The 14908-nt window shown below is 45.4% G+C and overlaps 1 protein-coding gene across 2 annotated transcripts in view; it reads right to left on the bottom strand.

The window, feature by feature from the left end:
* The window catches only part of furina (furin (paired basic amino acid cleaving enzyme) a), an 83123-nt gene that overhangs the window by 34658 nt on the left and 33557 nt on the right, over positions 1–14908 (bottom strand). For both annotated transcript variants that reach the window (XM_084154188.1, XM_084154187.1), the window contains exon 3: positions 1468–1566. In XM_084154188.1, the coding sequence (XP_084010314.1) occupies positions 1468–1566 (99 nt within the window). The remainder of the gene's footprint in view (positions 1–1467; positions 1567–14908) is intronic.

Below are 14908 nucleotides of genomic sequence, written 5' to 3'. Positions count from 1 at the left end.
TCCACTGGCAGACTGCAGAAGCCCTTAGTCCTTACCTTAACACACAATGGACTTCCCATGACACCCTATAGTTTCAGGGGATTTTCAATTGTGGGTTCCCAGGGGATGTCAGTTAGTCAGTACCGCAGGTCTTGCTCATTCACACCTAGTCACCCCCCATAAGAACGCATACTCAATTATACACACATCTCTGTTCTTTGGAAATGGGAGGGGAAGAGTACCTCTGAATCAGCAAGTCCTGCATACCTTTAAAGCAGCGTTTTGTACAGCATGTGAACTGTCGGCAGAGACTAAGGCTGGTAATGGTTCTCGTGTGACTGTGTGTGTGTGTGTGTGTGTGTGTGTGTGTGTGTGTGTGTGTGTGTGTGTGTGTGTGTGTGTGTGTGTGTCTTTGTGCATATCAGCGTATGTGTGTGCATGTTAGCTTTTCCTGGACATTAGTCTGTGGGTTTGTGTTACAAGCCCTCTCTCTGATCTTCTCATCTGGACCTGAGCTGCGCTGAGTGACAAACAGTGGAGCGGTTCTGAGGGGCTGCTGCAGATGGCAGGACATTCATTGTGCCGCAGTTCAAACGCTCACCTTTCACAGCCATGGAAGCACAGCCAGAGCCCAAAGAGCTACAGAGGGAAATGTGAGACCAGGAGACCACAGAGGAGTGAACTACACACAGTCCCAGACACTAAATCACAGACCTTTTAAACAGGGCCCCATCACTCAAACACCCACTACACACACACACAATAGGAGTGGAAGAAAAATCATCAGACAAGACATGCATTAGAAACCTAATCTATTCAGAGGTGGTTTGAGAATGGGGTCATTAGACACCACAGTATAGCCTAGCACTGTATACATGTGTGTATGTGAGTAGCATGTTTAGGATGCTCTCACCTCCCAGCCCTAAGGAAAGGAAACGGACAAGGCAGATGCTGTAGGGTGTCAGAGACATCCATTAAAAGTGGGTGATAAATGAGAGCTCAGGTCTCTGGCACTCTGCCCTGTGGTTGTTAGCTCACTGTGGTCCCCTCTGCGTCGACCCTTACCCCCGCTGCCTGCCTAATGGCCGCTCCACAGATGGTGATGAAGTACCTGCGGCTCCTCTAGTCATGTTATGGAATAGAAGTTAACTCATCCAACCTAGCTCTCAACCACCTCTTTCACATACTGCCCCCCCCTCCCCTCTCACCTCTCTCACACTGCCTGTGTTGTTAATGGGAGGTGCATTACAGTATGACTCTAGACTAATTCATCATCTTTCAACACGCCCAATCCAACCCCCACCCTCTGTTGCGGCTGGTGAAGTCATGTTATTGATATAACCCATCCTCCCCTACACTCACATCCCTCCACCCTCTCTTGCTGCACACTCACTCTCAACCTCCTCATCCGCTTTGATACACTCACCCACCCACCATCATCTACACACACCCACCCTCACACTCACCCCTCCTCCCAATGTGTCTTACCTGAGGCTCTTTTTGTAGACGGACGTGCGTCCCTCGGTGATCCGACAGAGACCTCTTCTCCACAGAACGGTGCCGGAAGTGATAGATATCACCAAATACCTGCAGACAGACACAAACACAGTCATTAATCACAGCCATACACACGTCGGTGATGCAGCATCAGTGTATCAGCATCACATGTGTCTATGTATGTGGATGACTCAACACTATACACGTCAGCTACCACAGCGACTGATATGACTGCAACACTTAACAAAGAGCTGCAGTTAGTTTCAGAATGGGTGGCAAGGAATAAGTTAGTCATAAATATTTCAAAAACTAAAAGCATTGTATTTGGGACAAATCATTTACTACACCTCAACTAAATCTTGTAATGAATAATGTGGAAATTGAGCAAGTTGAGGAGACTAAATTGCTTGGAGTAACCCTGGATTGTAAACTGTCATGGTCAAAACATATTGATACAACAGTAGCTAGGATGGGGAGAAGTCTGTCTATAATAAAGCGCTGCTCTGCATTCTTAACAGCACTATCAACAAGGTAGGTCCTACAGGCCCTAGTTTGTCGCACCTGGACTATTGTTCAGTCATGTGGTCAGATGCCACAAAGAGGGACTTAGGAAAATCGCAATTGGCTCAGAACAGAGCAGCACGGCTGGCCCTTGGATGTACACAGAGAGCTAACATTAATAATATGCATGTCAATCTCTCCTGGCTCAAAGAGGAGGAGAGATTGACTTCATCACTACTTGTATTTGTGAGAGGTATTGACATGTTGAATGAACCGAGCTGTGTGCCAGTAGTTCAAAAAGACAGCTCGGTTCATTCAACATGTCAATACCTCTCACAAATACAAGTTGAACTACTGGCACACAGCTCGGACACCCATGCATACCCCACAAGACATGCCACCAGAGGTCTCTTCACAGTCCCCAAGTCCAGAACAGACTATGGGAGGCGCACAGTACTACATAGAGCCATGGCTACATGGAACTCTATTCCACATCAAGTAACTCATGCCAGCAGTAAAATTAGATTTAAAAAAAACAGATAAAAATACACCTTATGGAACAGCGGGGACTGTGAAGCAACAAACAGACACATGCATACAAACACACGATAACATAAGTACTACATTTACATTTTACATTTTAGTCATTTAGCAGACGCTCTTATCCAGAGCGACTTACAGTTAGTGCTATACACACGTACACATAGATTTTGTGTTATAGCTATGTGATAGTACAGTAGGGGCCTGAGGGCACACACTTAATGTGTTGTGAAATCTGTTATGAATGTATTGTAATGTTTTTAAAATGTATAACTGCCTTAATGTTGCTGGACCCCAGGAAGAGTAGCTGCTGCCTTGGCTAATGGGGATCCATAATAAATACAAATACTACATGTTAGGGAAATAAGGCATTCCATTTGCATTGTTACAGAGAAGTGGGTAGGAAATCATAGATTAAGGGCCTCTTTACACTATTTAGACGATACAAACTAGGTCCAGGAGAGATACTTGTGTAGTGTCTCCCACACTACCTCCGGGGCAGGGTTTCCGTTAGCCGGTAAAAGACGGCTTTTGTCCGATAAATAAAATTGGCGCCGGTAGAAGAAGAAAAAATCCCATTGCGAAATAATGCTTTTTAGCCTATTCATTGGTGGAAATACCAGTCCATGGAAATACATTTGACTTGTCATGTTTATCGGTCTATAGGTTACTTTGCATAATTTAGTGGAATTAAATTGGTGCGTGTACATTTTATTCGTTATGTATCTTATTTATCACACCCGTACAGCATACAGACATAGCCTTTGAGTGGAAAATCTGTTCGTTACTCGTCTTGTTGGCTGAGGAAAAGTAAATGTGGACAGTTATTCTAACATGTTCAAAGTGCACATCAGAATTTGGTAAGAAGGACAGCACATCTTTCCATCCTCGACTTGCATGTTCTGTTAATATGAATGACCATATTCTAAATGTAATTTCTGTAATTCTGAGCACCGTGGGTGGACGCCCTAATCAGGTTATGCACACAAAGCATATGGGTCCGGTACATTTCTCAAATGTCCGGCGCCACATTCTCCTAATGGGAACCCTGCGAAACCCTGCTCCGGGGGTGGTGTTGGAGACATCCCACCCCTCTGAGTGGTACAGTGTAAAGACAAAGGCTCTCCCACACCACATGCACCTGCAAGAATTACCTTAATTACCTTTATACCAGCAGACAGCATTTTTGCTCCGTTAGTCATAGAAAATTAAAGGCTTTTAAAATATCCACACATTTGTGAATCATTGCATTGAATCAAGTGTGGTTTAGATGAGAAGCTCCTGTATAGTTTGAATTGCAATTTTGGTTTTGTTTGTTTATATACTATGCCAATAGCTGCACTCACATGAAGCAGGAATGTGGCTTTGGCCACACCACAGGCTAGTGTAAACAGAAAAGTTGCAAATTTGATGTTGAAGAGATATTTTACATATTTAGACATAATTTTACAAAAGTAAATCAGCCCGTATTATACATGAGGGCGTGTGAAGACAGAAGCCAGACAACATGTCCTGTTAAAGCAGGGTGTCAAATTCATTCCATGGAGGGCCTAGTATCTTCGGGTTTTTGGTTTTTTGGTTTTTCCTTCAAATTAATAAATAATAATAATAATTGGTCATTTAGCAGACGCTCTTATCCAGAGCGACTTACAGGTCTTAAATTAAGACCTAGACAACCAGGTAAGGGGAGTTCTTTACTAATTAGTGACCTTAATTCATCAATCAAGTACAAGGGAGGAGTGAAAACCCGCAGACACTCTGCCCTCCGTGGAATGAGTTTAACGTGTGTAAAAGGAACAAAAAACATGTTTGGAGGATGAAACATCCAATTCATTCTGACTTATGGATTCATGAGGATATACATAAGAATCCATTAATCTCATTGTGATTCCATTAAGTCACAAGGAATTTGATCATCAGTATTCATCATCAAACAGTATTTATATATAGAAGGCTACATGTAAATACAGCACATGTAATCCCTCTATCACTGTTTATACAGCTATTTTCATGAGTTACAGCTGAGTTCCTGGAGAGTCTGACCCAGCATCGGGGGTGGGGGTTGACAGCACTGCAGTAAACACACCCTGTCTGAGTTACTGTACCACCAAACACACACACTTCAGCTGCTCTCAGAGCTCAGTGTCAGTAGGAAACTAACTGAACCGCCTTGACACCATCTCTAGAAAGCGCAGACAAAAAAGGAAGTGCGGCAAGTTTCTTGCCACAAGTGCATGGACTAGTTCAGAACAGAACTCAAGGAGAAAGCACTCCAGCAGGGCCTAACAACGCAGCATTACAGCTCAGCATTACAGCTACACTAATCGAGAACGAGCTGCACTAACGACCTGACGGAGGGCAGTGGGGCGCTACAGGGCCTAGTTGAAACAAGGTCACCGGCAGGATCACAGCTGCTGCCCTGGCCGTGACCTCACTGAGTAAGACGGCTAGGACAGTGTTTGTGCAGTGTACGTGTGTTTAAGAGAAAGTGTCTGACACACAGAGACCTGGTTAAACAGGGCAGAGGCCACGTCTGTCCCATAATCCTCTGCTCTCAGTCCAGTCATTGCGGGTGCAGAGGTTATTAATATCACACAGTAACACCTCTAGTCCTGGGCTAAATAAACTGCTCAAAAAAATAAAGGGAACACTTAAACAACACAATGTAACTCCAAGTCAATCACATTTCTGTGAAATCAAACTGTCCACTTAGGAAGCAACACTGATTGACAATAAATTTCACATGCTGTTGTGCAAATGGAATAGACAACAGGTGGAAATTATAGGCAATTAGCAAGACACCCCCAATAAAGAAGTGGTTCTGCAAGTGGTGACCACAGACCACTTCTCAGTTCCTATGCTTCCTGGCTGATGTTTTGGTCACTTTTGAATGCTGGCGGTGCTTTCACTCTAGTGGTAGCATGAGACGGAGTCTACAACCCACACAAGTGGCTCAGGTAGTGCAGCTCATCCAGGATGGCACAGAAGGTTTGCTGTGTCTGTCAGCGTAGTGTCCAGAGCATGGAGGCGCTACCAGGAGACAGGACAGTACATCAGGAGACATGGAGGAGGCCGTAGGAGGGCAACAACCCAGCAGCAGGACCGCTACCTCCGCCTTTGTGCAAGGAGGAGCAGGAGGAGCACTGCCAGAGCCCTGCAAAATGACCTCCAGCAGGCCACAAATGTGCATGTGTCTACTCAAACGGTCAGAAACAGACTCCATGAGGGTGGTATGAGGGCCCGACGTCCACAGGTGGGGGTTGTGCTTACAGCCCAACACTGTGCAGGACGTTTGGCATTTGCCAGAGAACACCAACATTGGCAAATTCGCCACTGGCGCCCTGTGCTCTTCACAGATGAAAGCAGGTTCACACTGAGCACGTGACAGGCGTGAGAGTCTGGAGACGCCATGGAGAACGTTCTGCTGCCTGCAATATCCTCCAGCATGACCGGTTTGGCGGTGGGTCAGTCATGGTGTGGGGTGGCATTTCTTTGGGGGGCCGCACAGCCCTCCATGTGCTCGCCAGAGGTAGCCTGACTGCCATTAGGTACCGAGATGAGATCCTCAGACCCCTTGTGAGACCATATGCTGGTGCGGTTGGCCCTGGGTTCCTCCTAATGCAAGACAATGCTAGACCTCATGTGGCTGGAGTGTGTCAGCAGTGGTCTAAGGCGCAGTGGTCTAAGGCACTGCATCGCAGTGCTAACTGTGCCACTAGAGATCCTGGTTCGAATCCAGGCTCTGTCGCAGCCGGCCGCGACCGGGAGACTCATGGGCGGCGCACAATTGGCCCAGCGTCGTCCAGGGTAGGGGAGGGAATGGCCGGCAGGGATGTAGCTCAGTTGATAGAGCATGGCGTTTGCAACGCCAGGGTTGTGGGTTCGATTCCCACGGGGGGCCAGTATAAAAAAAGATATATATGTATTCACTAACTGTAAGTCGCTCTGGATAAGAGCGTCTGCTAAATGACTAAAATCTAAAATGTAAATGTAAGCAGTTCCTGCAAGAGGAAGGCATTGATGCTATGGACTGGCCCGCCCGTTCCCCAGACCTGAATCCAATTGAGCACATCTGGGACATTATGTCTCGCTCCATCCACCAACACCACGTTGCACCACAGACTGTCCAGGAGTTGGCGGATGCTTTAGTCCAGGTCTGGGAGGAGATCCCTCAGGAGACCATCCGCCACCTCATCAGGAGCATGCCCAGGCATTGTAGGGAGGTCATACAGGCACGTGGAGGCCACACACACTACTGAGCCTCATTTTGACTTGTTTTAAGGACATTACATCAAAGTTGGATCAGCCTGTAGTGTGGTTTTCCACTTTAATTTTGAGGGTGACTCCAAATCCAGACCTCCATGGGTTGATAAATTTGATTTCCATTGATAATTTTTGTGTGATTTTGTTGTCAGCACATTCAACTATGTAAAGAAATGTGTACACACACACACACACACACACACACACACACACACACACACACACACACACACACACACACACACACACACACACACACACACAGTGTTGATGAGTCAACCTGCCGTATGCCCCCTGCACCTTTCCTAGTGACAGAGCACTCTGTGACGGCAGACGGTAGTCTGGCAGTGTGGCTGGGCATCAATCCCTCCCTCCCCAGCTAAGAATGACAGAGCACAGAGCCAGGAAGTGTGAAGTTCGAGCACTGTCAGACCGGACCAGAAAGACTAAACAAGAGGCCCTCAGCAATATAAAATTTAAAAGGTTTAATGTTCAGCGAGAGAGCGTAGTTGAGAGTGCTGAACCGCCCACCCAGACCTTGAGAAGGAGCAGAGCTCAACCTAATGGCAGTCTGATGGGTTCTGAATGGCCAATTAATGATTTAATTAGAGAGAATGGAAGTGTATAAATCACTGTAGCTAACTAAAGCCTGCCAGTTAGACGTGTCATGTCTACAGCATTAACACAGTACTGTAGGATCATAACATGTCTACACCAAATGAGGGCACTGCTTTAGAAAACCAAAGAATGACTTCAGACTGAATCTTGGTAAAAATAAAAATAAATACATTTACTAAAAAAATATGTATTCATTAACTGTAAGTCGCTCTGGATAAGAGCGTCTGCTAAATGACTAAAATGTAAAATGTAGAAAACCAAAGAATGACTTCAGACTGAATCTTGGTAAAAATAAAAATAAATAGTACAATATGTCTGTCACATATTGTACTATGGGACATAGGCTAGGAAGGACTATTCTGAATAAATAGGCCTAGTGTGACCCAGCTACAGTATGGCCTTATTTAGGCAGGGGTATTTCAGGCCACATAGTGACTGTGCTGTTTTGTCCAGGCTGGCAGTGTCAGTACAGTACAGTTGAGACGCTGCAGTGGAGAGGGGAAATAGAACAGCATTCCTCCACTCTGGGGGGGGTTCAGACTCTCCTGCTCCCATTTAAATCACAGCAAACAGGCTGGCTCCAAGCAGGTCAACACAAATATCCCCCCTCTCAGAACACAGCCAGCGGAAAATAGAGATGCATTAACCCAGAAAGAGCAGATTACACGATTTACAATGAGATGCCTCCCAGAGCCCGACCCACCACCACAAACACCAACAAAAGGATGTGGAGAGGGGAAGAGTGTGTGTGTGTGTGTGTGTGTGTGTGTGTATGTGCGTCAATAAGAACAGAGCGCGAACCCATGAGAGAGCTGGATGAAAATGGAATAAAATGTTGACATCATCACAATAGCATGAGCGGCTCCACAGAGCCCATTGTCCCGTCCAGAGATGGAGAGGGAAGAGATAGGGAGAGAGGAAGTGAAAGAAAGAAGGGAAGAAGACCTGGAGCGCTGAGGGCCCCATTGTGTGTGAGCTTAGATAACAGCCTGAGAGGGTGGGCATCGATCAAAGACTTTGGAGGGAGGTGGAGGGGGGAGATATGTAGATACGGCAGGGTCCATTAAGGCAGCTCTCAATCACATCAACACCAAGTAAAAGGGATGCGTGAAACAAAGCAGCCAGGATTGATCAGCCAAAGTGATTGCTGCTTAAGACCGCCCATCCGCTTTACAGTGCTTCATTAGCCTGGAAATTAAGGTTAAGAATTCTCCAACGCTGCGGCCTTAGAATTCAATAGAGGTCTGAGAAATGGTTTAAGCCTGAGAGTTTGACACTGATAAAATCAGATAATGGGTTGTGGTTGAAGTCTTGACGGTTCGTGCCAAACCTCACTGCTCTAGGCGAGAGTTGGAAGAGTGTGGAATGTTTTGGAAGCCAAGCGCACAGCAGCACGCCATCAAGTAAACATTAACTCAAAACATGACCATGGAATCAATTAAGGGTTTCAGGCTTCTGCCATGCGTAGTGTCTGACCGACTGCTGCCGTATGCTATGGCCGGTCTGTGATTACCCTCAAACACCCTTGATCACGCCACACAGTCCTAGAGGACTACATCACAGAGCTACTGACGCAGTGGAATGTTACTGCCCTTTCCAGATCATCCACCATTCAGAAAGACCCCAGCTCCCTCCACCGCTACATCAGAAGTGAGTTCACTGAAGGGAGAAAGGACGATCGGCCTTAACAATACAACTTCTTCACTGCAGAGCTTAAAAACCGCAATGACAATGTCCTTCTAATTCTATAACACTCACCGCTGACTTTAATTGGGATGTGAGAAATGTACGGTCATTGTATACAAAGGTGAATTCATGAATGGTTCTCAAAAGATGTTTCCGCTCTTCACTCCACCAGGACTAGGCAAAGGGTGTGGGTGGACTGTCCTTGGCATTTGAAGTGTTACTGCAGAGATGGTTGAATGGGTAGAGGGGCTGTGGCATTGATGCTCTACTGCTCTCAGGCCTGGCTGGCATGGAACACGGCTGGAGGCTGACATTTGAAAGCAGTGTGACACCAGAATGTCATGACCAGAGCGAGGTGAACCCAATTAGCTCAAAGACGACCCCTGACCCTTCAGTAGAGGTCAGAGAGGACTCCGCTCTCGGAGAGAGACCTGACTGCCAAGCAGAGCAAACGCACATACAAATCAAGAACACACATACACTCTTGGAAAGATGCGCAAACTTACGAACGGATGGACTCAGACACACAAACACACTCTCTCACAAACATAAACCCATTCCACCACGACTAAAAGCCTAGCCCCCTGGCTTATTTTAGCCCTGTGTATGCATTTGTGAACCAAACATAAGAGCCTTATTGTCATCCATCTAATGTGTCGTCCATGTTCCCACGGTAAACTTTAACTAGTCAGTGTGGGGGAAACAGGCAATTTACTTGAGTTGCACACCAATGAAGTTTAGATAAGGAAGGAAAATGTGGAAAACAGCCGGCTCAGACGCCATTACCAATGTGAGAAGCAGCGAGCCACCGATAAAGCAGAATGGGACTTCTGGCACTCCTCCTCTCAGCCCATTAATGGAATGGAGCGCTAATCCATCAGCCTCATTGGGATGCAGAGCAACAGGCTCCGAAATAACTGCATGTTTGCTTGTTTGTTTGTTCTACTCGAGCCCTGCCAAGTTTACCTTGTGGGAATGCACTTATCACAAGGTGTGGCATCTTCACAGACTGTAGGCACAATTAGGAGTTACAAAAATGTCTGGAGACAAATTGGAGAGGCGGGCATAATGGGAACAAAGTGAAGTGAAAGGTTCTCTATTCCAGAAGGCTTTATGAGCTCTGGAAGGGAATACCTCTGGTGGTTAGAGCTGCTCCAATGGCTATAGAGCTGCTGATGTGGAATGAGTAAAGACTGGTATGGATCTAGAACAATGTGTTTGACTCAACACTTCTAAAGTGATTCACACACTCAATTTTTTACATTAATTTCCCAAGTGAAGCACAATTGAATCACTCGATGAGTACCGAGGTCAGCCAATGGCCATTATTTCTAGAAACCACCAAGATTTAAGATGATATTATAATAAACTTAAACTAACACTGAAATACATACTTACCAGTAGAGGGGCAAGTAAAAAAAAAAACACACACACATCTCCCAGAAATGATTTCCCACCTTATTTACATTCTGCGCTGGAATATAAACACCTCCTCCAGGTTTAGAGAATGCCTTGGGAGCCGCACCCTGTCTCAGCTGCTGCTCTGAGGGCCGGGGCTGAGGGAGGTGGTGGAGGGGGCAGCGAGAGAGAGCCAGGCCACGCTGCACTGGGCTGGCAGCTGGCGCTAACGGGCAGTTTCCCTTAATAATGGTCAGGCGGGCTGGGCCAAGCCACAGCAGATGGGTCTGTTCTGCCATTCAGAATAATACACCTTCTCCTCCTCCTCCTCCTCCTCCTCCTCCTCCTTGTTGGTTCCTCTTTTCCATTATCTCTTTCCGGAGCCATCTCTCTCTCTCATCCTCCAATCTTCCACCATCCGCACGTCTTTCCTTCTTACGCTCTCCTTCCAGTCTGCTCAAGAGGGTTGTTAATGTGGGTCTGTCTTTGGTTCCGGATTAGAGCACCCCAAACTCCAGATCTTACGCCTCTCAGATTAACACAAACAACCAAATCTAACCAAGATTAAACGTATTCCATATTATACAAATAAATACCTACCTCCCTCCATTCACCATGGCCCAGACAGGCAAACTTTAATTTAGATGAGCATGTCAGTCAAAACACTAATGTATTACCGGAGATAACGCAAGCAATAAATAAAATAATGGTTTGGAAGCCATACACAGTGAGCGGATATGCATTCTGTTCTTCTTACAACTTTGACAGATCTTCTCCTTCACTCCGGCAGCACCTGGAGAGAGGCCAGGCAGCACCAAACTACTGCAGCCGCCCGCCCGCCTGCCTGCCAGATAAACTATGTGTTTATGAAACCTTGTATGGCCCTCTACAGCACACTCATTTATCCACATACCAGCCCATTCTGGACAAGATCCCAAATTCCTCTCTCTGCACTGTCTGACAGAGCTTATCACTCTCACAGCACAGTAAACTGCCTGCCTGTATTGTTCTGAAAACAGTTTACAGTAATGGATTTAATAGCGCTGACAAGAACAACTGATTTAGATAAGACTCGGGTGATAAATGTTGGCATTTTAATGACAATAACGGCAGCAACGAAACAAAAACTGAACTCTGGCCAAAGCATTTAGAAACTGTTGTGGGTATGGTTAGGGTAAACCATAAGTGTTCCGATGTGTTGCGATTAGTGGTGGTCAATGGTTTGGCGATGAGGGTGGGAGCCCACCCACTTACGGTAAAGAAGGCACACACACACAGGCACACACACAACCTGTATGCATGCCGTGTGGCCAAACCCGTGGGGTTTATTTAAATTGAAGCGGAGGACAGGACATCCCGTTGCCCCCAGCAGCAGGAGCAGCAGCACCAGGGTAGTTTACGGAGTGGATCGGTGTGTAAAAAGGTTTACAGTGTTGTAGCACAACTGCTGCAGGGGCTGTCAGTCTCTGGTGTTGATGAGGAGTGTCCTTGGAGGCATAACTTGGCGTGCTGCCGAGGTATTTCAGCTGACGGTGATGCATGGTGCTGGGAGAGAGCAGGGAGATAAGCACAGGGACAGTGTGCATATGCAATTACAGGGCCCTGCAAAAGCCTAGCCACAGTTTAACAGAAGCCTTATCTTCAGACTCTATTATAATCAATTACAGACAGATCAATATGGCTGAGCATCTGACAGCTCAGCAGATGGTACTCCTCTACATCACCAGTGTTGTGCTTTGGAACACTGTGGCCAGTCAAGTGATAAGTTGCCTTTATGTATAGTTTCCCCTCGGCTCAACACACGTTTTAAATCACTGACACTGACCCAATACATCCTCCTCCAGTGTTGAATTGCATAGTGTTTTCAGGGGCATTACAGGTAGGGGTGAGTAAAGGACAGAGGTTAAAGTTGATTGGTCCATTGACAGAGGGCTCAAACAGCTGGCCTCGCACAAACACTGAACGAACAGTCCAAGACCATTAAGAACTGTGTGAGATTACTCGAAATTCTATAGAGGTGACAGTTGTAATGCAAGGGAAATATTTACCCATTTTGGATTGTAAATTAAAGTTTAAACAAGACCGTGTTTAGAATATTCCATGACCAAGCAACGCATCACAGATTAATGTGACCATCTGTACTTTAGGAGAGAAGGTCCAGTCTATTTCAAAGAGCTAAGTACTCTAATCAACACTTCCTTTCAGCAGGCTTCATGGTGAATAGGTCTGTAACAAAACTTGTGTTTAAATTTGCTGATGTTGTACATCAATATATTGATATACAGCCTGCATACCCTAATGGAGAATTGGTAGAAGACACACTAAATATTTCCATTTAATGTTAGGCCAGCATAGTGAGTTAAACACACCTGTGTATCCAACAAAAGTTGTCTCGACCAGATTTAACCAGTTGACTGTTGTATCGAGCATTAACAATTCCGTGCAAGTCTGAAATGTAATGGTATTGAGATGTTTTGGCACACTGAAGCACTGTCCTTGGAGGTTCATGCTACACCTTCAACAAATAATCCACTGGATAAATAGCCAGATGGAGTGAAATAGATTGATTTTAAAGGTGAATCAGAGAGGATGTAAGACAGTTTTATAAAGCCACACATCATCAATGGCCTCAATCAAAAACTTAATTAAATCTAAAAAGCCCTTTAAAAAAGGCACACACTGTCCTCTTTCCATCTTATTGACAGTTGAAATGGTTAGATGGAGGTCACAATTCAATGGAGCTTGCACAAAACGTGCAAAAGTCCCTGTTAACCACTTCAAATCACAGTGGAGAAAAGCTGGTGGAGTGTAGCTCAGTAGCCACAGGACAAACTAATCCTAGTGCTCACTAGGAGGGAATATCATTTAAGCTTTTAATTAAGTCACACTCCCCAGGACCCATTTAAGCAAGACAAACGTTATAGAAACGCCGGACCATCGTTTGCCTTGGGAACAGAGGCAGCGTGCCGCAGAGATTGGAAAGTTATTGCTGTTCAAAATTAACATGCAATTTCAGCCGTCGAGTCCTGAGGTGCAATGTTTAAATAATAGACCGTAAATGTACGTATGTGTGTGTACACTTGTGTGCATGTGTGAAGGGGTTGAGAGATGAAATAATTAAAGAAAAAAAAGAAATTCAGCTTCAAAGCCAGACGGACAGAAAAGACAGACATATATGGCTCCATGCTGCTACTATGAATTCAATCTTTCCTCCAAGTAAATAACTAGGAAACATGGCTTGGTTTCCCTTCCTTTGTTTTTAATGTGCTTGTTGATAAGAAAAAGAATAGAATCACTATTCCTACAGCTCCAAAATCAAATCATGACTTTCATGTCACAGCTTGACGGCGAACCATCTTTGCAACATCTGAAAAATAAACATTCAGTGCACTGGCTTTTCAAGCATGAAAACTAATTACACTCCTCTTGCAACTGGAGCCTGCACCTGAGGTTCTGTTATCTGAGGTTCTGTTATCTGAGGTTCTGTTATCTGAGGTTCTGTTATCTGAGGTTCTGTTATCTGAGGTTCTGTTACCTGAGGTTCTGTTACCTGAGGTTCTGTTATCTGAGGTTCTGTTATCTGAGGTTCTGAACTTTATGATGTCCATGCAGTAGTGAGAAGCTCTAAGAAGAATACACACTAAAAAAGACTTTCTCCAAATAGGGAACATAAAATACCTTTCTCAAGATGGGAGTGTGTGTGTCTGTGTGTGGTGCATTATAATAACATAATCAAACAGGACAGATGTTATGCTCCAACCAGCTTGTGAACCCAATGAGGATAAAGTGTTTCAGACAGGAGAAGAGACATGAAGATGGAGCATGGTGGCCAGAGGAAGGCTAATATTTACTCTAGGCAGTAGGAAAAGAGGTCACTTCTGCCGAGACGCCCCTTTAACTGGGACTGTGCAACAGTGGGTTAACATGCTGCGGTAAAGGACACCACTGCCCTCTGTGCACACGCACACCATTAACCCCACTCAATCCAAAACACTACCACCCAACTGATCAGACTCACTCAGTAAACAAACATTACCACCCACGCAAACACCTACACATGGGGCCAAAGGAGACATAACACCAACTAAACCAGCTCCATTGAGAAGTGCTGGACCACTATACACACACAACCACCTCACCACGCCACACTACCACACCAGCACTAATCTCGGTTACCCAGATGTCAGATTATATTGTGAAAGTTTGTTATTTCCTGTTTTACTTCTGGGGTGGGGGAAAACCGTTAACAATTGTGATTACCTTTGTGCAAAGGAAGGCAGCGAAGTCTCCTCCCTCGCAAACGGAAACTCTCTGCCAAAACCCTCCCTTCCACTAATTTCATCTGTGTTTATAATGGCCAAAAAGCAAATAGTTGTTTTGATGAATTCTTGACTTTGTGGCTGTGGAATCTAGTGGAAACCGTTTA

This window comes from Coregonus lavaretus (genome assembly GCF_964263955.1).
Source record: "Coregonus lavaretus genome assembly, chromosome: 37".
NCBI classification, from domain to species: domain Eukaryota; kingdom Metazoa; phylum Chordata; class Actinopteri; order Salmoniformes; family Salmonidae; genus Coregonus; species Coregonus lavaretus.
This window is presented reverse-complemented; position numbering and strand designations above follow the sequence as displayed.